This window comes from Mirounga leonina, unplaced genomic scaffold (assembly GCF_011800145.1).
Source record: "Mirounga leonina isolate KUSES-001 unplaced genomic scaffold, KU_Mleo_1.0 Mir_239, whole genome shotgun sequence".
In the NCBI taxonomy this organism is placed as follows: Eukaryota; Metazoa; Chordata; class Mammalia; order Carnivora; family Phocidae; genus Mirounga; species Mirounga leonina.
Window position 1 is genome coordinate 2,763,307 of NW_023270624.1, and position 24,539 is coordinate 2,787,845.

Sequence of the window (24,539 nt, forward strand, 5' to 3'; positions counted from 1 at the left end):
AAAGAAAGAAAGAAAGAAAGAAAGAAAGAAAGAAAGAAAGAAAGAAAAGAAAAGAAAAAGAAAAAAAATGGAGCTGACATAAATGCCCAGTTTTCAGGATCAGTTCACTCCCCATTATGGAGGTTCCTCAGGAAGTTATAAATAGAGCTACTCTACAACCCAACAATTGCACTACTAGGTATTTACCCCAAAGATACAGATATAGTGAAAAGAAGGGGCACATGCACCCCAATATTCATAACAGCAATGTCCACAATAGCCAAACTGTCAAAGGAGCTGAGATGCCCTTCAACAGATGAATATATAAAAAAGATGTGGTTCATACATACAATGGAATATTACTGGGCCATCAGAAAGGATGGATACCCACCATTTGCATCTACATGGATGGAACTAGAGGGTATTTTGTTAAGTGAAATAAGTCAAGCAGAGAAAGACAATTATCATCTGGTTTCACTCATATGTGGAATATAAGGATCAGCGTGGAGAACAAATAAGGGAAGGGAGGGAAAACTGAATGGGAAGAAATCAGAGATGGAGACCAACCATGAGAGACTCTGGATTCTGGGAAACAAACTGAGGATTATAGAAGGGAGAGGGTGGTGGGGATGGGGTAACTGTCTGGTGGGCATTAAGGAGGAGACTTGATGTGATGAGCACTGGGTGTTATACACAACCGATGAATTATTGAACACTACATCTGAAACTAATGATGTACTATTGGTTGACTAATTGAATTTAAATTAAAAAATAAAGTTAAATGAGAAAAACAGTATTAAAATAATCTTGGGGCACCTGGGTGGCTCAGTCCTTTGGCATCTGCCTTCAGCTCAGGTCGTGATCTCAGGGTCCTGGGATCGAGCCCCTCATCGGGCTCCCTGCTCTGTGGGAAGCCTGCTTCTCCCTCTCCCACTCCCCCTGCTTGTGTTCCCTCTCTCTCTGTGTCAAATAAATAAAATCTTTTAAAAAAAATCTTAGTGAATTGAAGACTTAAAAAGGATTACTGAATTTATGAATTAATGGAGCACTTTTTTTCTCTCCCATCTCTCAGTGTCTTCTGATGTAATAACTATTTACCATTTAACAAATATAACACCATAAAATTGACCTATAGAGGATTAATCTGCATTTCTGCAAAAGTGCACGGTTTATTTTCTCCAGCTCCAAATTTACCTAAAGGAAGAATGTTTTCAGTTGCTATTCAAAGAGAGGATGTTTGGATTTTCTAAATATCTGGGCCTATTTAAGTATTCCCTTTGAAGTGTTTTGATATTTTAGTATCTTTTAAATATCTTTCAAATGTATGCACACCTAACCCTTCTATAAACTCCACCAGTGGACCATTTAAATAAACAGCGTAATAAAAATCACTAATTCTTGTGAGAACACTGAAAGTGAGCAGAGTATATAATATTAACCAGACATTTGGGATCAAATATACATTAATTACAATCAGAGAAATAGTATGAGATAATAACTGGAATTGTAACCAACATAAAGGGTCACTCCAGGTGGTATGTAAAGTTATTTCTATAAGATGTTTTTCAGGAACCCAACTCAGAAGAACCACATGAAAAGGCAAAGCACCAACACCTTTATAAGAGGACATGACATGCACAGATATGAAATCTAACACAAAACCAGTTTGAAACAGGTCAGAGTTGAAGCATGTGCAGAAGCCCCCTGAGACTGCTCTACAGTTAACTTTAGTGCATTATAATACTAAAATCTCCTCTCAGGGTTAGAGCTTAGGCCATTTTTTGAACTTGTGGTATATGCTAAGCATGCACAGTAAAACTAGAATGCCTAAGTAATAGGATATATGTAAGTTCCCTAGTGTATATGCGATCTTCTGGACTCTGACTCCTCTGCATACTGAATAAAAGCTAACTGCACTATCCCCAGGAGAGACACTGCTTTAGGAAATATCTCCAGTGTTCTGCTTGCTTACTGTAAGTAAACAAAAGCTTCCACACCAGACTGAGTGTAAGCCTTGGATGTACAATTGGCTTACACTCACTGAGGAAAGGTACCCACTGAGTCCAGTAACAGAATGGGTGGACACAAAGAAGGAATAAACATCAACGGTATTTAGGCACTTTGGCATTATTCATGTGTGAATGTTACAATTGGTTTCACATTTTTGATGAAAGTAGTGCTGATGCATCTTTCAACGTAATTGGCATTGGCAGTTGCTGAATGCATTTTTCATATTACCCACGGTATAACCCGGAATAACAGCACCCATGTACCCCTGAGCAGATGTGGATGACTTAGACTTTCAGAATCCTTCCCTTGACACACCAGGATCCCTTTGACATCTTGCCAAAACCCTTTTAAAGGCCCCGGTTACATCTGTGTTCCTCAAGCTGTAGATGAGAGGATTTAACAAAGGAGTGAGAATGGTGTAAAAGGCAGAGAAGACCTTGTCTTTGATCGGTGTGTGGTAGGGTTGGGGAAGCATATATGTGTATAGGGCAGCCCCGTAAAACGACACCACCACCATTATGTGTGATGAGCAGGTGGCAAAGGCCTTCTTCTTCCCTTCTGCTGACTTCATCTGGTGCACTCTGATGAGAATCTGGGCATAGGAAGCAATCACCACAGAGAAGGGGATCAGCAGCATCACGACACAGCATATGTACATGATCATTTCATAGGCAGCTTTGTCACCACAGGCCAGCCTCAGCATGGTGGGCGCTTCACAGAAGAAATGATTGATCTTTTGGGAACTGCAGAATGGGAGACTCATGGTGATAGGGGTGAGAAGGAAGCTGTCCAAAGCACCACCAAACCAAGAGCTGGCCACGATCACCCAACAGACCCGGTGGCTCATAAGGACAGGATAGCGAAGGGGGTTGCAGATGGCCACATAGCGGTCATAAGCCATGAGTCCCAGCAGGAAAAATTCAGCCCCCACAAAGCCCATGTAGAGAAAGTACTGGGCTGTACAGGCAATGAAGGAAATGGTCCCCTTGCCCACAAGATAATCGACCAACATCTTGGGCACAATGGTAGAGATGTACATCATGTCAATAAAGGAGAGGTGGCTGAGCAGGAAGTACATAGGGGTGTGGAGGTGAGGGTCTATGTGAATCAGGAAGATCATGACCCCATTAGCTATCATGGCCATGAAGAAGATGACACAGATGATGCTGAAAAGGAAGCCTGAGGCTGCACTTTGAGTGAAGAGCCCTGTGAGGGTGAAGTCACTTGAAAAGGTTTTATTGTCTCCACCCATGGTGTTGAGTTGGACCTGGGGGTATAAGGAAATAAGTGGGGTGTTAATGAAAGTTCCAGTATATAATATGTCTTATTATAGAAGCATTATTAAATTAAAATTATTTACATAACTAATATTAAGCCTTTAGTATGTGTGTATATGTTGTAGGGTATATTTGCAACTTTTTCGTTCTTGGATATTTCTTCTTGTTGAAGAATAATTCGAAAGTTGAGTCTCCGTGGCATGAAGATGAATGAACATTTGGCAACTGATGATTGGTTTAAGGGAGTTTAGTTATTACTGCAGAACATGTGAGCCCCAGAGAGTCTTCTTCATCTGGAGTTGACTTCCTTTATCTGAAACATGGATATGACTGCAAAACAATCGAGTTAGTTCAAATAACCAAACAATTTATTAAGATGTTTTATTGAGTTGAGAATTTTTGTCACAACTATAAAAGTGATCAGCCTCATCTAGAAATAACTATTAAGTTGTTGATACAGCTGAAAATTATGAGCTATAGTAAATTGGATTACAACATTGTCCATCTGATCATTAATCAACCTTATTTGTTTCTTCACTCATTTGTTGATTTTTTTAATCATTCACACTCCAACCTTTATTTATGGAGAGTTTCCTGTGTTCCACACACTATGGATACTATTATAAACAAAAGAGGAGGTGTCTCATGTGACTTATGGCTCTAGTTGTGAGATAAAGAGAGTAAGCAAATAAAGGACAATGATGATTCTGGATAATGCTCATCAATACTATGAGGAAAAGTTTAACATAAGCAATGAAGTGTAGCAAAGGAGAATCCATGTGAAGATTTGGGGGAAAGGTGTTTCTGCAGAATGAATATCAATTTAAAATCCCTAAGGCAGAAATGAGCTAATGTTCAGGATAGTTCAAGCAGAGCCTTGTGATTGAGAGGGCAGTGAGTTGCCAGAGGTCAGATTTTAAGGCATGTATGCCAAGGTAAGGAAGTCAAATTATTTTCTAAATATTATCAGCAGAATTGAGGTTAGTTGACAACTTGTAATATTTTTTGAGAATTTAAACAAACGTTCACTCTGTTGTTTTTGTTTGTTTCCCTTTTGTATATCTGAGCTAATGATTTTTTTCCACTTGATTTTGCATTTTTGTGGACTTGGTAAGATTTACAAGAGGGGAACTCCCATCCAGGTAATTCTGGGGCAGTCTTGGTTGTGCCTCCTGTCCCAGGATCCCAGTTGTTTTAGCATGTGTTCCTCCCCTTTTGCTTTACTCTCAAGAGCATCCTGATATGGTCAGTCATAAGCCTTAGGCATGATACCCGAATAAAGGGTACATGAAGTACTACATAGGTTAAAGGGCAACAGGATATCCTGCAAGGTCTCAGAGAGTATAAGGACTGGTAGTATATTTGCATCTTTTATATAGAATGAAAATAAGAGAATCCTCCTACTGGTAGTATATTTGCATCTTTTATATAGAATGAAAATAAGAGAATCCTCCCCCAAAATTCTTCACTAGTTTTGCCATTCTTCCAAGGCCAAATATAATTTTTTATTGGAAAATTATTTTACCCATTGCATGTACTGAGCTATTGTACCGTGGAAAGAGGCAGGTGATGCAGCTATATGTGTGTGGAATTAGGAGGCAGTGTCCTGGGCCAGGAACAGCAGTTTGGAGTAAGGGGTCTTTATGGTGTCAGTTCTACTATCCTTATTAAAGGTTATCACAGGGGCGCCTGGGTGGCTTAGTCGTTAAGCGTCTGCCTTTGGCTCAGGTCATGATCCCAGGGTCCTGGAATCGAGCCCCGCATCGGGCTCCCTGCTCCGCGGGAAGCCTGCTTCTCCCTCTCCCATTCCACCTCTTGTATTCCCTCTCTCGCTGTGTCTCTCTCTCAAATAAATAAATAAAATCTTTAAAAAAAAAGGTCATCACAGAAACCCTATGTGTTGCTGTAATGATTAAATATCATATTATTTATGCAAATGTTAATATATATTTAATTATATATTAATTATATTTAATTATATAGTTAAATATATTTAATTGCTAATCTAGCATAAGCTACTATGGTAGGGGGATTATTCTGGTGTTATGAATACTCACAATTTGTTGCTGTGGGAACATTTCATTTCTTAGTTACAACCCATGGAACACATACTACCCAATCCTTCCATGCACTGTCTTCCAAATTACTTAAAATGATAGACTTTCAGAACATTCTTCTTGATCACACTAATGATTGTCATTTGTGGGAATTCTCAGTGAGAGGTTGGGACTTGTGCAAACTAGTTTCTGGAAAAACTCATTCCAGAAAGATTATCATTTCTAAATTTCACTTTCAGATTAATCACTGAGGAATAAGACACTAGGTAATAATTACCATTGCATGAACAACCAGAATATTAAAAAAAATAATTTGAAGGTGTCTGCAAACTCCCCACATAGCCTGGCTCAAATTTACTTTTTTTTCTTTCTATTTACTTTTATTGAGTTTTTTTTTTTAATTTTAATTCCAGTTAGTTAATATACTTTGAAGCTGAAAAAATAATTCCCTCTCAACAATGTTGACAAATAAAAAGATGGACACTAGTCATTACCTGATTTGGAAAGATCTGTCCAGTTTTGCCCACCAAATTACAGGAGGCTGACAAGTAATGATCCACTCAAAGGACTGGCTGCCTCTCTCTGAGTCATTATCTACTCTGGGGTAGATTCTGCTTTCCCATCTTCATCCCCACACCCCAGAAATAATTTCCTCATGTAATTATTTAGAAGAGGAGTAGAGTTTTGCCAAAATGCCTACAAGAGAGGTGCTTAGAGGAACAGTCTCAACAGAGTGAATTGGAGACCTGACTCAGGAAAGTGGGAAACATGTACAAATGATGGAAAATACAAGTAAGCTAACTAGAAATCTAATATTTTCTCTAACTTTTTCCTAATCTTTCAACAAAAATTAAAACATGATTGTACAGTTTTGCTTGTTAATTTTAGACAGGCTGAATGGATTGTGTGTTGAGGAGTGGGGAGGAGATGTTTTTTTATTTGGCTTCTGTATGTCCAGAGCACAGGAGTGAGTATGGTGTAAAAGACAGATACCATCATGTCCTTCTCAGGTGTATGGTAGGAGTTGGGGAGCATGTAAGTATAAATGGCAGCCCCATAGAAGAGGATGACCACAGTCATGTGGGAAGAACAAGTGGCAAAGGTCTTCTTCTGGCCTTCTGCTGAGTTCATCCTATGGATGGTGATGAGGATAAAGTAGTAAGAGCCTAAAATGACTGTCACAGGAATGAGAAGCATGAGGACACAGCACAGGTAAATGAAAATTTCATAGATAGAAGTGTCTGAACAAGAGAGTTTCAATACAGCAGGGACTTCACAGAAAAAATGATGGATTTCCCGAGATCTGCAGAAGGGGAAGGTCATGGTGATGGGAGTGAATAAGAAGCCATCCACTGAGCCCAGGAACCAGCAGCCAGATGCTAGGAGGAGCAACACCCGATGGTTCATGAAGACAGGGTAATGGAGAGGATGGCAGATGGCCACATAGTGGTCATAGGCCATGGAGGCTAGAAGAAAAAATTCTGAACCTCCTAGTGTCACATAGAGAAACATTTGTATCCCACATTCTGTGGCTGAGATCTTGTTCATACCCATGACTTGGTCCATAAGCATCTTGGGTACAGTAACAGAAATGTACATCATGTCCAAGAGAGATAGCTGGCTGATGAAAAAGTACATGGGAGTGTGGAGGTGGGTATCAGAATGTATCAGTAGAATCAGGATGGTGTTTCCAGACAAGGCCATTAGGAAAACCACAAAAATGACCAAACAAAGGAGAGCTGGGTGTTTGATTCACTGAAGAGTCCCACCAGGATGAAATCTGATCTCCCAGTGTAGTTAGCCAGCCAGTAGGTGTTCTCCATGATATTTCACTGGGGCAACCTAGGAAAGCTTTGGGATTAATGATTCAATCATGAAACACCACCCCTTGAAATGAATGTGTTGAGAGAGAAAGAGAGAAAGAGAACCCAGTTATGCTAGCAGGAAAAAAATCCATGGTCCTGTAGATTTAGAGATTACAAATTACCTATAATTCTATAAATTTACCATATAGTGAGGTTACATTGTTCATTGCATTGTGAGCTTACCTTTTGCTATAGTATCCTTTACCAATAAGCATGTAAATTTGTATAGTTTAGCAGTTGCCTTAAGCAAACACAAAAAATGAATCAAAATGCAAAAAAAAATTATATATGTATATACCCTTCTAGAATTTTTGTTGTAGATATCCAAATATCATTAACCTCTCTGGTCTAAGAATCCAACTGAGATTTTAAAAACTCTTCAAGGTATATTCTATTTCAGAAAAAATAATTTCACAGTGCACAAAAATATCAAATCATTACCTTCTACCACTGAAACTAGTAGAATGTTATATGTCAGTAATACCCCAGAAAAAGAGAACAATCTAATGAATCATTGAACATTATAATCAAAAACTAATGATGTACTCTGTGTTCACTAATTGAATTTAAATAATAATAATAAAAAGACTTCTAGTACTATGTTGGACAATAGTGGCAAGAGTGGTCATCCTTGATGTGTTCGTGATCTTAAGGGAAAGGCTCTCAGCTTTTCCCCATTGAGGATGATATTTGCTGTGGGTTTTTCATAAATGGATTTTATGAACTTGAGGAATGTTCCCTCTATCCCTATACTCTGAAGAGTTTTAATCAGGAAAGGATGCTATATTTTGTCAAATGCTTTTTCTGCATCCATTGAGAGGACCATATAGTTCTTCTCCCTCCTCTTATTAATGTGTTCTATCACATTGTTTGATTTGTGAATGTTGAACCACCCTTGCATCCCGGGGATAAATCCCACTTGGTCGTGGTGGATGATCCTTTTAATGTATTTTTGGATCCTATTAGCTAGGATTTTGTTGAGGATTTTGGAATCCATATTCATCAGGGATATCGGTCTGAAATACTCCTTTTTGATGGGGTCTTTGCCTGGTTTGGGGATTAAGGTAATGCTGGCCTCATAGAATGAGTCTGGAAGCTTTCCTTCTGTTTCTATTTTTTGAAACAGCTTCAGTAGAATAGGTATTATTTCTTCTTTGACTGTTTGGTAGAATTCCCCAGGGAATCGATCAGGCCCTGGTACTAGAAGTCTTAGCAACAGCAATCAGACTACAACAATAACAACAACAAAATAAAAGGTATTCAGTTTGGCAAAGAAGAAGTCAAACTCTCTCTTTTCTCAGTTGACATGATACTTTATGTAGAAAATCCAAAAGACTCCACCCCCAAATTACTAGAACTCATACAGCAATTCAGTAATGTTGCAGGATACAAAATCAATGCACAGAAATCAGTTGCTTTCTTATACACTAACAATGCAACTGCAGAAAGAGAAATTAGAGAAACGATTCCATTTACAATAGCACCAAAAACCATTAGGTACCTTGGAATAAACCTAACCAAAGAGGTAAAGGGTCTATACTCTAGGAACTACAGAACACTCATGAAAGAAATTGAAGAAGACACAAAAAGATGGAAAAACATTCCATGTTCATGGATAGGAAGAATAAACATTGTTAAAATGTCTATGCTACCTGGAGCAATCTATACCTGCAATGCCATCCTGATCAAAATTTCAATGACATTTTTCAAAGTGCTGGAACAAACAATCCTAAAATTTGTATGGAATCAGAAAAGACCCCGAATGCCCAAGGAAATATTGAAAAAGAAAAAACAAATCATGGGGCATCACATTGCCTGATTTCAAGCTATATTACAAAGCTGTGATCACCAACAGAGCATGGTACTGGCACAAAAACAGACACATAGACCAATGGAACAGAATAGAGAGCCCAGATATGGACCCTCAACTCTATGGTCAAGTAATCTTCGACAAAGCAGGAAAAAACTTGCAATGGAAAAGACAGTCTCTTCAACAAATGGTGCTAGGACAGCCACATGCAGAAGAATGAAACTCGACCATTCTCTAACACCATACACAAAGATAAACTCAAAATGGATGAAAGACCTCAATGTGAGACAGGAATTCATCAAAATCCTAGAGGAGAACATAGGCAGTATCGGCCACAGCAACTTCTTTCAAGATACCTCTCCAAAAGCTAGTGAAACAAAAGCAAAAACGAACTTTTGGAACTTCATCAAGATAAAAAGCTTCTGGACAACAAAGGAAACAGTCAACAAAACAAAGAGGCAACCCACAGAATGGGAGAAGATATTTGCACATGACACTACAGATAAAGGGCTGGTATCCAAGATCTATAAAGAACTTCTCAAACTCAACACCCAAAAAACAAATAATCAAATAAAAAAATGGGCGGAAGATATGAACACACAATTCTCTGAAGAAGACATACAAATGGCTAACAGACACATGAAAAAATGTTCATCATCATTAGCCATCAGGGAAACAAATCAAAACCACATTGAGATACCACCTTACACCAGTTAGAATGGCAAAAATTGACAAGGCAAGAAACAACAAATGTTGGAGAGGTTGTGGAGAAAGGGGATCCCTCTTACACTGTTGGTGGGAATGCAAGTTGGTACAGCCACTTTGGAAAAGTGTGCAGGTTCCTCAAAAATTTAAAAGTAGAGCTACCCTATGACCCAGGAATTGCACTCCTGGGTATTTACCCCAAAGACACAGATGTAGTGAAAAGAAGGGCCATATGCACCCCAATGTTCATAGCAGCAATGTCCACAATAGCCAAATTGTGGAAAGAGCTGAGATGTCCTTCAATAGATGAATGGATAAGGAAGATGTGGTCCATATATACAATGGAATATTACTTAGCCATCAGAAAGGATGAATACCCAACTTTTACATCCACATGGATGGGACTGGAGGAGATTATGCTAAGTGAAATAAGTCAAGCAGAGAAAGTTAATTATCCTATGGTTTCACTTATTTGTGGAACATAAGGAATAGCCTAGAGGACATAGGAGAAGGAAGGGAAATCAGAGGGAGAGATGAACCCATGAGAGACTATGGACTCCGAGAAACAAAATGAGGGTTTTAGAGGGGAGGGTGGTGGTGGGATGGGTTAGCCCAGTGATGGGTATTAAGGACAGCACATACTGCATGGAGCACTGGGTGTTATACGAAAACAATGAATCGTGGATGAATACATAAAAAAATAATGATGTATGGTGATTAACATAACATAATACAATAAAATTTAAAAAAGAAAAATAAAATAAATAAAAAGTAACTTCAACACAATTTGGGGAAAATCTATATGAAATGCTTGAACCCCCTTTTTCTCATAAGATTAAGTCACATTGTGAGGCACTGTGATTGTATGGAGTAAGCCACAAATCCCCCAAAACAAGATTATGGTCCTCATCAATGACCAAACCCTTGGATAGCTAGGGGCATCATTTTGGAACCCATACTTTGAAGCCATACTGGCTGTGGGTCCAGCTTATCCTCTACACACTATTTCTTCATTCGCTCTACATACATAAAAAAAGAGGTAAGGATAATGTCTTGTCTTACAATATATGTGTATATGTATTATATATACTTATTATATACATATATAATTATTCTATAAAAATATATAAACTTTAAGTAATATATATATACATGTATATATATATTTCTTATTTTAACCCTGATTAAGCAGAGCTTTTTGTAGAAATCTATCTAATTTGTATCCAGTACATGTTTTTCCAATTTGAAATTCATCTCCTTAAAGTTTCTACTATCTGCTTTATATTTCAGAGGATAGGAAGTAGTATTTAAGAGGGTCTTTGCCATTTATCATAGAAAGCTTTAGTTGTTTTCCCAAATGTTACCTGCTTTAATGAACATAGCAATTAATTGTTCATGGAACTGAGATGCAGAGAGGAAAACTGAACAGCGCTAAGGTATTTATGACTCCAATTTACTGTTTACTACTTTATCTTCCTGTTCACAGCCAGCATCTTTATCAGATATTAAAGATGAATCAAAACAAAATTAAACCTAATTACAATTAATGAGGTCACAGTCAGTCTATTCAGAGACAAAAATAGAAATGTGATTTAAAGCAGAATTCTAAAATAGCTACAAAATAAATAAGAACAATAAACACAAAATGCATCTGACTTTTCTTAAGAGAATAACAGCTTCTACATTTTTTGTTTTGAAGCTTAAACCTTTGCAAACTTTCAATTTCTGACATGTTAAAAGTCAAAATTCAAAAGTCCCTACTAAGAGGAAGGAAATATTGACTCCTCTTTCTGGGAAGAGATTAGAGGCAATTATCATATCTGGATATTTTGGGAAGAATTTCCAAATCTCAAATATGTTTTATACTTTTAAAAATATATTTTATACTTTTGTAATAATTCTAAGACTAATTAAAACATCAAATTATTAATATTCCCAAGTTGATAAAGCAGATAAAACTTTTAGCATGTTGAGAACACTTGAAATGATTTTGAATTCTTAATATATTTATTCAACAAATTTTTGACACATCGCATCAAAAACTATAGCCTTTCTATCGCATCCCACCCTCACTGACAGATAAAATCTGAGCCCTGTGAAAACTGAAAACAACAACCTGATAAATTACAAAACACACCTGATGACAAAGTCTATATTTGTGGTCAAAGTAAAGTAAGGACCAGCACAGTGAGCAATAAATGCGAAGACCTTGCTGAGTGAACAAAGGGAGAACAGAAGGGCACTTGGGGGGTACTGGGAAATCTCTGCTGTACTTTTGTGAATATGGGTCACTGCCATTAAGCTACACTGAACAGTCCACCTGGTTACCAGACACACAAGTGAACACTGTCTGTTTTATGCACAGCAACTGGTCCGTCCCTCTGTTCACTGTTACTCTTCTTTAATATAATTCCTTGAGTTTCATATAAACCACTTGGTGCATATTTAACATGGAAATTCATTGATAGTGGTGGTGGATTAATGTTAAACCTTTATTTGAAGCTGACAGCATCCTAAGAATTGTTCTAATGCTTTATCATATTTTATTTTTCCCAAGATCCTATGACGTACATATTCATCCTATTTTCTCCTTTTACACATTAAGGAATTCAGATTCTTATGGTCTGCTTAACACCACACAACTACATTGAGTTGAGCCCATGGCTGTAAATATGCCTCAGAATTTTGGGGGACAAGTTCTTCCCTCCATAGTAGATAATTTGGGTATTAGGTCACCCATTGTCAGTTTCATTAGAAAATATAAATATGATTGAGATATTTGTTTCTAACCCTCAAAAATTATCCCCACTTTAAGTAAAATCAATATATCTTCAGTAAAATTTCTACCTCAGGAAAACAGATACATTATCCAATTATATAGGAAATGTGTATATTCTTCCATCCACAAATAACTAGAAAGCAAAAATACATTTTTAATGTGCTATACAAAGAGATTCAAGAGAAAAGGTAAATTTGTTTTCCACTTACAAATAGGTAAAAAGAAAATTAAGGACGTATTTTCAACAACTATAATGGAAAATATCAGAAGCAGAACAAGTAAAGATAGAAAATAATCACCCTTTTGTTCTTGCAGTTCTGTCTGCTTGTCTGGTTGAATGCAACATCAAATGATATAGCTATTCTCATCCAGATGGGCTAATGGAGTGTGACCAGGTTAAGTGTACAGAGAGAAGTAGGAGGGCTTTACTATGCCCATTAAGTGAGTGGATGAAGGTTTTTTGTCAACAAATCCCCTCTGACACTATAAAGAGGAATGCAATTATAAGAGCTAAAGAAGCTAATAGATATCCCTGTTGCACTGTTCTGTATTTTGCTCACCTTTTAAAAAATCTTTTATTGTTAATGTCAATATGTATCAAAATCTTAACCAAGATTGACAATATTCATACATCACATCACTAATGAATTTTTGGCTATGAAATATATGAGTTAGTTTTATATGTAGCCTTTTCATTTTACAAAATGCATATTTCATATAGGTGTGAATATATATCTTTTTCTTATTTTAAGATTAAAGAAAACATTTGAAATATAATTTTTCTATTTTTCTTTTTACTTTTTACTGATGTACAATCTGAAATTCATAGTTCAATCAATTTTTCAAAGCTAATACCATTAATTAGTCCTATGGTTGAAATTAAAATTGAGATACTCTCTTTCACATTTTTTATCTAGAGCTCAATTCATTAGATTGCTGATTATATACTTTCTACTGTTATTCACATGGAATCTACACTACCTTAATGTTGCATTTATTTATTATTTCATTTTTTTCCATTTTTTATTTTTAATAAAAATTTATTAGTGGAATGAGTCATAGGAATAAAAAGCAGAGCATAAAGAATTACAGTCAATGATACTGTGATGTATGGAATGCTGTGTCAAACACAGCATAATGTATAAACTTGTCAAATCACTAAGTTGTACACTTGAAACTGATGTAACATTGTGTGTCAACTATACTCAGTTTTTTTTGAGAGTTTGTGTTTCTTTTTTTCAATGTTCAACTAGCCAACATATAGGACATCATTAATTTTTTATGTAGTGTTCAGTGTGGCAGGATACAAAATTAATGCACAGAAATCAGTTGCATTTATATACATTAACAATGTAACTAAAGAAACAGAAATTAAGGAATTAATTCCATTTACAATAGCACCAAAAACCACAAGATACCTAGGAATAAACCTAATCAAAGAGGTAAAGGATCTATAATCTAGAAACTGCAGAACACTTATGAAGAAAATTGAGGGAGACACAAAGAGATGGAAAGACATTCCATGCCCATGGATTGGAAGAATAAACATTGTGAAAATGTCTATGCTTCCCAAAGCAATTCACACTTTCCCAAAGCAATCCCTATCAAAATACCATTGGCATTTTTAACAGAGCTGGAACGAACAATCCTAAAATTTGTATGGAACCAGAAAAGACCCTGAATCACCAGGGTATTGTTGAAAAAGAACACCAAAGCTGGGGGCATCACAATGCCTGACTTCATGTTATATTACAAAGCTGTGACCATCAAGACATTTTATTGACACAGAAACAGGCCCAAAGATCAATGGAACAGAATAGAAAGCCTAGAAATGGACCCTCAACTATATGGTCAACTAATCTTCAACAAATCAGGAAAAAATATCCAATGAAGAAACGACAGTCTCTTCAATAAATGGTGCTGGGAAACTGGACAGCCACATGCAGAAGAATGAAACTAGACCATTCTCTTACACCATACACAAAGATAAGCTCAAAATGGATGAAAGACCTCAATGTGAGACAGGATAAAGGGCTAATATCCAAAATCTATAAAGAACTTCTCAAACTCAACACCCAGAAAACAAATAATCAAGTTAAGAAATGGGCAGAATACATGAACCAGACACTTCTCCAAAGAAGACATTCAGATGGCTAACAGATACATGAGAAAATGTTCAACATCAATAGCCATCAGAGAAATACAAATCACAACCACAATGAGATACCACCTTACACCAGTTAGAATGGTAAAAATTAACTAGGCAGGAAATAACAAGTGTTGGTGGGGTTGTAGAGAAGTGGGAACCCTCTTACATTGTTGGTGGGAATGCAAGTTGGTACAGCCACTCTGGAAAACAGTAGGGAGGTTCCTCAAGACGTTAAAAATAGAGCTACCCTATGACCCAGCAATTTCACTACTGGGCATTTACTGCAAAGGTACAGATGTAGTGAAAAGAAGGGCACATGCACCCCAATGTTCACAGCAGCAATGTCCACAATAGCCAAACTGTGGAAGGAGCTGAGATGCCCTTCAACAGATGAATGGATAAAGAAGATGTGGTACAGGTCGCCTGGGTGGCTCAGTTGGTTAAGCGACTGCCTTCAGCTCAGGTCATGATCCTGGAGTCCCAGGATTGAGTCCCGCATCAGGCTCCTTGTTCAGCGAGGAGTCTGCTTCTCCCTCTGACCCTCCCCGCCTCATGCTCTCTCTCTCTCTCTCATTCTCTCTCTCTCAAATAAATAAATAAAATCTTAAAAAAAAAAGAAGATGTGGTACATATATACAATGGGATATTACTCAGCCATCAGAAAGGATGAATACCTATCATTAGCACTGACATGCATGGAACTGGAGAGGATTATGCTAAGTGAAATAAACCAAGCAGAGAAGGAGAATTACCATATGGTTTCAATCATATGTGGAACATAAGGAATAGAGCAGAGGACCACAGGGGAAGGGAGGGAAAACTGAGTCCCTGAGTAATGGGAAGAAATCAGATAGTGAGACAAACCATGAGAACTCTGGACTCCAGGAAACAAACTGAGGGTTGCAGAGGGGAGGGGTGGGGGGATGGGGTGACCACGTGATGGGTATTGAGGAGGGCATGTGCTGGGATGAGCACTGGGTGCTATAGGCAACTAATGAATTATTGAACACTACAACAAAAACCTATGATGTACTACTATATGTTGGCTAACTGAACATAATGAAAAAATTTAAGAAAATAATAATAAAATAAAAAGATAAAGCAAAAAAGATAACTCATTGTTTTAGAATATTAAAAAAAATTTCTGGTTTAAGACACATTAAAAATAAAGTCATGTTTCATAGAAAGTTGTTCTACTTCACATCATGTTTCTCTTCATTATATTTTGTCTTCCATTTCTAGGGTGTTACAAAAGGAAGCATCAAATGTGTTTATGATATAGTCTAGAATATTGGAGAGGAGATGCATTATCTTCAATTCTTTTTGAAAGTTAAAGAATGCATTATTTTTGGGGTGGCTGGGTGATAGACATTGGGGAGGGTATGTGCTATGGTGAGCGCTGTGAATTGTGCAAGACTGTTGAATCACTGATCTGTACCTCTGAAACAAATAATGCAATATATGTTAAGAAAAAAAAAAAGAAGATAGTAGGAGGGGAAGAATGAAGGAGGGGAAATTGGAGGGGGAGATGAGCCATGAGAGACAATGGACTCTGAAAAACAAACTGAGGGTTCTAGAGGGGACGGGGGTGGGGGGATGGGTTAGCCTGGTGATGGGTATTGAAGAGGGCACGTTCTGCATGGAGCACTGGGTGTTATATGCAAACAATGAATCATGGAACACTGCATCAAAAACTAATGATGTAATATATGGTGATTAACATAACAATAAAAAAGTAAAAAAAAAGAATGCATTATTTTATTCATTCAGTTTGAAGCAAAAATATTGGAAATTGGTTTTCCAATTTGCAATCTCAAATACTGCAAGATCCTTATTTTACAGTGATACAATAATTGAGTGTCTCTCAAAGCAAAATAGAATGTATATGTTTGAAACAAGCTGACAATTCTCAATTTGAAGAATTTGGACACAGCCAATTGAAAAATGCTTGACATAAAACCATGTCTGTGGTTTTATGGTACAAGTTCAACAGGGTTATATTTACCCCAAATATCTTTCCTCTAGTGCCTCCTGATGTTAAAGCATGGTTCATTCCAGTTAGATTAACACTATTTTGTTCACCATTCTTACTTACCTGGACTTCTTGCCTTCAGGCTTGTACTGTTCCAATTGGTGAGCACTGATTTAACATTTCCAAAATATAAGTCTAATAACTTCATTGCTTTTTGTAAAACTCTGAGTTAAGGAAAGGCGAGAAATGAGTATCTAAACTAAAGATAAAAAAGGAGGTTCCACTGGAATATTTACTGCTCCTATTTGGTCAACCATCTCCTTTGCTCATTCTGTGCCTTTTATGAGACATCTTGTCCCTGAGTAAATCCCTTCAACCCAAAACCCAGTACTTATCTGAGGGTAACATCTAGTCACCATTCAAAAATCAACTCCAACTTCTTCTCTCAGTCCTCTTGGCTTGAATGAACTCACACATCACAGTATAACTGATGTGTCCTTATGAGTTGTGCCCTTTCCAAATCAACATCAAAGCATATCATATAATTTTTACCACTTATTGAAATATACAACTACAACTACTAGTTCAAATTTCTTAGAGATAGCACTCACATATTATTTATATTTTAATAACCTTTAACTATATCTTTATTATAATATATCATAAAATATTTATTGAATAAATGAAAGGCTATCTGGTGCCCTATCTATTTGTTTAATAAATTACATAGTTTAAAACTTTCAATTCAAATGTCACCTCATGCAAAGAACCTTCCCTAAATTTTCATTCCACCGTGGGGTTTCCATTTCCCCCACAATCCCCTATGCAATTCTGAATCCTAAATTTACCACATTGTGGTGACTATTAACTTCCACTATATGTCTTTAGGAATGGATCATGTAGAACAAGATAGTTTCAAATAAATGTGAACCAATGATTCGATCACCTCAGTGATGAAAAGCCAAACTGAAATGAGTGAGTGTTTTCTAGGATATCATGTTATTTACACAACCACAAAGCAGATAATCAATTCTTTTAAAGTTGGGGGGGAGAAAGATGTTTTAATTCTTTATTTGGGGTTAATTTCAGATTTGTATAAATGTAGTACAAATAAGAAGGTACAAAGAACACCCATATACTCTTTGCCTACTGTTAAAATTGTACCCATTTGCTTCATAATTTCTCTGTCAGTCTTTCTTTCTCTCTCAAATAGGTAATATTGTACCTATTCCTTCATTCTGTCAAACTCTGTTTCTCTCTTTTTATCTATCTTATTAAAGACAAATACAAAAAAATAAAGACAATTTAATACTACCTCATAACCTTTACTGCCCTATATTCTTATAATGTATTTTCTAAAAGTATGAATATTCTCCTACAGAATAAGTGTGTAATAATCAATGTCAGTAAATGTAATGCCAGTACAATATGATAGTAAAATTCATTTTGAATGGACAAATATTATGTAATCAAAGAGCTCTGTAATACACAGAAGTAATTCTCAAAAGAGGTATGCAAATGATAGGAGGCATTATGAGATGAAAATCTATGGAATAATATTGGCATAAGATTCTGAAGTTATAATATTTGTGTTTTTTTTTAAAGATTTTATTTATTTATTCATGAGAGACAGAGAGAGAGAGAGAGAGGCAGAGGGAGAAGCAGGCTCCCAAGGAGCAGGGAGCCCGATGTGGGACTCGATCCCAGGACCCTGGGATCATGACCTGAGCCAAAGGCAGACGCTTAACCATCTGAGCCACCCAGGCACCCTGAAGTTATAATATTTGGAGAAAAAGAATAAAAGCATTAATATAAAAATGTCCTATTTTATAGTTTCTTGAAAGGCAGGTCCCACATTCAATATTTTCTTCAGAGCTCCTATGACATCCTTATTCCTGAGACTATAGATTAAAGGGTTTAACACAGGAGTGAGGATGGTATAAAAGACAAATACAACCATGTCCTTCTCAGGGGTGTGATAGGAGTTGGGGAGCATGTATGTATAGACAGCGGCCCCATAGAAGAGGATGACCACAGTCATGTGGGAAGAACAAGTGGCAAAGACCTTCTTCCGTCCCTCTGCTGAGTTCAACCTGTGGATGGTGAAGAGGATGAAAGAATAGGAGCTTGAAATGACTGTCACAGGGGTGAGGAGCATGAGGACAGCACAGATACGTGAGTGTCTCATAGAGGGAAGTGTCTGAGCAGGAAAGCTTCATTACAGCAGGGACTTCACAGAAGAAATGATGGATCTCCCGGGATCTGCAGAAAGGGACTGTCATAGTGATGGGTGTGAGCATGAATCCATCCACAGATCCTAGAAACCAGCAGCCAGATGCTAGGAGAAGACATACTTTATGGGTCATGAGGACAGGGTAGTGAGGAGGGTAACAGATGGCCACATAGCGGTCATAGGCCATGGCAGCTAGAAAGAAAAATTCTGAACCTGGTAGTGTCACATAGAGGAACATTTGCATTCCACACTCAGGGGCTGAGATCTTATTTATACCGATGACCTGGTCTATGAGCATCTTGGGCATGGTGACAGAAATGTACATTATGTCCATGAACGACAACTGGCTGATGAAAAAGTACATGGGGCTGTGGAGGTGGGCATCAGAATGTATCAGAAGAATCAGGACACCATTCCCAGTTAAAGCCATCAAGAAAACTACAAAAATGACCACACACAGGAGAGCTGGGTGATTTGATTGACTGAAGATTCCCACCAGAATGAAATCGGACTGTCCAGTGTAATTAGCCACCCAGTTCATGTTTTTCATAAGGTTTCACTTACACCACTGAGAAGAGCTTTGGGATTAATGGTCAGTCACGGGATTCTTCTACCTGAAATGAATAAATAAATATTTACTGACAGTGTGCATGTATGTGTTTGTTTTTGCCAACCTCATTGTGTTAATCAGAGAAAGTTTCATGGTGTGTAGAAATGAGGATGATTAATTACTTAAAATTTAGAATTTAATAGAAAATAAGGAATTAAGAACTATGGCTAAAAATATTTGGCAACTTCTACTATCTATCCTAATGATAGATATTGGCATCCATCAACATATATTGGGCATTTGCAGACATGATAACTTAAACACAAAAAGTGAATTATTGAAAGAAAAGATAAATAAAACCCCATTTTTAGGAATTTTGTTATACAAATCTATCTCTCTGCTTTTAGAACCCAAATGGAATCTTACAAAATTCTGGAATGCATATTTTATGTAAGAGGGATTTAATACAAACACAATTTGGGGGAAAATCTATACCAATTTTTTAATTCCCCCCCTTCCCATAGAATAGGGAAACTCAGTGAGGCTATACTGGGTGGAGTGAGCTATACATTCCTAGGAGCAGGTCAGGATTCTTACACATGACTGACACTTTAGAGACCTGAGTGGCATAGGGTAGGGATCTCAGAATCTCATCTAACCATAGTTATAAACCTAGATTTTCCTCTATCCACTATTCCATTGTCCACTCTATATAAAAACAGGATAAAATAGTAATTTTTGACATCAGGTGTGGTTAGGATTAAGTAAGGTAAAATAATGAAAGTGCTTAGAACATTACCAGTTATAGAAGAATAGGCACACATACTGTTAAAGAGTTAATAACTACAGTATCATATTTGCAGAATCAATTTTGCAGAATTGTAAGAAATGGCTGTTATTACTATTTTCTTATTATGTGAGATACCTCAGTTTTCCAATTTCAGCATCTGTCCATACATTTAAGCTTTTGAATTTGATAATTTCTATAGTTCCAAACACGTGTGTATACTAATTTTACATGAATATATATAATTTAAATAAATATAAAATGGATATATAAATAAAATATAAACATAGATACAAATATTTCTTATTATAACCCTGGTTCAGATCTCTATGGAGAATCTCATCTTGTTTCTGTCTAGTACATGCTTCTCCAAGTTGAAATTAATCTCGTAATAACTCCAAGTGTGAAGGAGAAACTTGGATTTAGATGGTCACTGCTATTTAGCAGACAAAGCTTTAATTATTTCCCCAAATATCATCTGCTTTATGCACATAGTAATTAATTTTTTATGGAAACTAATATGTGTAGAGAAAAACTGCACACCCCTGAGATGTCACTGACTGAAACTCACTGTTGACTCCTCTGTCTTGTTGCTGATAGCCTGAGTCTCTGTTAGACTCTGAAGAAAAATCAAAGTGAAATCAAATCAGTTACACTTAAGGAAGTAACAGTTACCTACTCTGGGACAAATGTTATATAATGTGATTTAAACCACAATTTAAAAATAGATACAGAATAAATAAGAAAGATATCTCTGGCCATTATGAAAACAATCAGTAATAGCATCTTCCATGTTTCCTTTTATGGATTTAACCTTTATAAATTTTTAAAATTTCTGGCATATTAAATGTTACATTTAAAGAGCTCTTGCAAATGGGAAGGAAATAATTGGACTCTTTCTGGGAAAAGCTTACAGGTCTTTATGATGCAAGGATATTTCAAGAAGAATTTTCAAGTTTCAAATATATTTTATATTTTTGTGATAATTCAAAGGTTAATTATAATATTTGACTTATTACAATCCTATCTTCTGGGGTGCTGAAATGGTAGACGACACTGCAAATGATTCTGAAGTCTTAAAGAATATCTAACAAGTCTAGAACACAATGCAAAAAATTAATAATCTTTCTATTAAATTTTACCCTTACTGGCAGATGAAAGCTGAGCTCTGTGTATCATTTAAAAACAGTCCAATGAGGTGCAAAAAAAGAAACACCCACTGACCTAGTCTATATTTGTGATCAGAGTGAAGCAAGGATCAGCACAGTTACTAAGATATTGAGGACTTTGAAGCTGTTCGCTGAGTGGATGGAGGGAGATGTGGGTGCTTGGGGGTGCTGGGATAATCACTGATTCATTCTGATAAATAGGGATGCCTATGATCAAGCCACACTGAACAGCCCAACTAAGACACCTGACAGACAAGGGGATGCTGTCAGTACCATACAAGACAGCTAGCCTCCGTGTTTATGCTTACCTTTCTTTATTCAATTGCTTGAGATTAATGTAAACAGCTTTGTGCATCATTGATAGTGACGGCAGAATAATATTGAATCTGTATTTGAAGCATCAAAGCGAATATTTAATGCTGCACCACATTTAATCTTCTCCAAGAGTCTATGACATACTTATTTTCTCCTTTTACAGATTAAAGAAATTGAAGTTCTTGTGGTAAGTGCCTGATATAACAAACTAATCTGAGGGAGAACTCTACCTCAGCAGAACTGGGACCAACATTATCTAACTCTGCCTTATATTGGTTGGGGACATAGTCCTCTCTCCACAGTTTACAATTTGGATTTTAGGTCACACACTGTAAGTTTAAACAAAGAAACATAAATATGATTAAGACATTTCAGTGTTCTAACTACCCAAAGTAATCTCCCTCAAGTTAAATAAAGTCACTCTTCCTCTGCAAAATCTCAGCCTCACAAATACAAACACATTATCCAATAATATAGAAATAATGTTCATTATTTTATTCCATCAGTAATTGGAAATTGATGATCCATTTCTAAGTGTGTAAAAGCAAATATGCATTATATAAAGAGCTTCAAAGGTAATAGTGCATTTCCTTTTTTTCAATAAAAATAGATGATAGGAAAAATAATTGCAGAAATAGTGTCAAGAACTAATAGCATGGTCAGAAGCAAAACAAGTCAAAAACAATAATTACCTTTTGCTCCTCCACTTTTATCTACTTGTCTGGTTGAATCTACCATCAGATGATACCGTAAGGTTCATCCAGATGGACAAATGAAGTGTGGCCATGTAAAGTTCATATAAGAGAGGCAGAAAAATGACTTCATTCCTGGTTTTAAAATGCCTCTTAGAGGAGAGGATAAGGTGTGTCTGATGATAAATCCCCTTGAGATTTTAAGAAACATGCAGTTAAAACACTTAAAAAAGTTAATCAATATTTTAGTTGCACTATTCTGATTTTCTCCTCATGCCTTTTAAATAATCTCCTTTCATTATTAAATGAAATATGCATCAGAATATTTTTTAAAGATTTTATCCATTTATTTGAGAGTGAGAGAGAGAGGGAGCACAGAGGGAGAGTGAGAGGGAGAAGCAGACTCCCCACTGAGCAGAGAACCCCATGTAGGGCTTGATCCCAGGACCCTGAGATGATGACGTGAGCTGATGGCAGATGCTTAACCAACTGAGCCACCCAGGTACCCCAATATGCATCAAAATCTTAACCAATATTTAAAATAATCTCAAATCTCACCATTGTTAATTATTTTCTGTGAAGTATATTAATTTTTGTAGCCTTTTTGTTTTATAAAATGTATTTTTATATGTGATATATATGTGTATATGTATATGAGATATATATAGTATTTTTTACATGTCATATATGTGTGTATATATGTGATATATATGTGTGATATATATAATCCTTTAATCCTCAAAAATTGGTGAAATATTTTTCTTTTATCTTTACAACTTTCACAGATACAGAATCTGACTCTGTGAGATCAGTTACTGAGGTGGAGATTAAAAATGAGGTTGCGGGGCGCCTGGGTGGCTCAGTGGTTAAGCGTCTGCCTTCGGCTCAGGTCATGATCCCAGAGTCCTGGGATCGAGCCCCACATCGGGCTCCCTGCTCAGCTGGGAGCCTGCTTCTCCCTCTCCCACTCCCCCTGCTTGTGTTCCCTCTCTCGCTGTGTCTCTCTCTGTCAAATAAATAAATAAAATCTTTAAAAAAAAATTAAAAAAAAAATAAAAATGAGGTTGCTTTCCTTCACATCTTTTTCTCCATCACTCTTTACGAGTTTATGGATTGTACTTTTTTCTATCATTAACTTACAACTTATGCTACTTTAATGTGCATTTAATTTTTCCATTTTCCATTTTTATGTTTATATATATATAATAAAATATGTAATCTCAACCAGTTTTAAGCATACAGTTTGATGACACTGAAGTATATTCATTTTGTTGTGCAACCATCAACACCATCTCCAGAACTCTTTTGACTCATAAAATTGCAACTCAATACCCATTAAAAAATAACTGCGTATTCCTCCTTTCCCCCATCCCCTGGCAACCATTATACCTTATATCTTTATGATTATGAATACTCTTATTGCTTTGTATAAGTGAAATCATACAGGATTTGTATTTTTGTGATGGACTCGTTTCACTTAGCATTATGTTGTCAAAGTTCACCCATGCTTCAGCATATTACAGAAATTCCTTCATTTTAAGGTTAATATTCCATTGGGTGTACACACATTTTGCTTATCCATTTATCTATCAAAGTACACTTGTATTGTATCCACATTTTATCTATTATATATAATGCTGCTATAAATATAAGTATGTAAATACCTCTTCAAGACCCTGCTTTCAATATAGTACGGTATTTAGCTACAGGTGGAATGTAGCACCATATTGTAATTCCATGTTTAATTTGGGGGGATCTCCTATACTCTGTTCCACAACAGCTATACCATTTTGCATTTCCACCAACAGTGCATAGGGTTCCAGTTTCTTCACATCCTCATCAACTCTAGTTATTATATGTGTCATTGACAGTATCTATTCCATTGGCTTTGGGTTTTGTCTAATTTAATTTTAGTCTATTTTTCCCAACGGCTAGTGATTTTGTGCTCTTGCTCATTTGCATATCTTTGGAGAAATATCCATGCAAGTCTTTGCCTATTTTTTTTTTGTCTTGGTTGTTTTTTTTTTTTAATTCTTATGTTAATCCCCATACATTACATCATTAGTTTTAGATGTAGTGTTCCATGATTCATTGTGCATAACACCCAGTGCTCCATACAGAACGTGCCCTCCTCAATACCCATCACCAGGCTAATCCATCCTCCCACCACCCTCCCCTCCAGAACCCTCA

The 24,539-nt window shown here is 36.5% G+C and overlaps 1 protein-coding gene and 2 pseudogenes across 1 annotated transcript; all 3 read right to left on the reverse strand.

Annotated features, from left to right (window-relative positions):
- Positions 1 to 2,281: 2,281 nt before the first annotated feature.
- On the reverse strand, positions 2,282 to 3,241 carry LOC118026464 (olfactory receptor 2T6-like). Its single transcript, XM_035029323.1, has one exon. It carries the CDS (start codon positions 3,239 to 3,241, stop codon positions 2,282 to 2,284), a length of 960 nt encoding a protein of 319 aa, XP_034885214.1.
- A 2,922-nt stretch (positions 3,242 to 6,163) lies between these two features.
- Positions 6,164 to 7,146, reverse strand: LOC118026466 (annotated as a pseudogene).
- Positions 7,147 to 18,425: 11,279 nt separating this feature from the next.
- LOC118026486 lies at positions 18,426 to 19,529 on the reverse strand (annotated as a pseudogene).
- Positions 19,530 to 24,539: the final 5,010 nt, after the last annotated feature.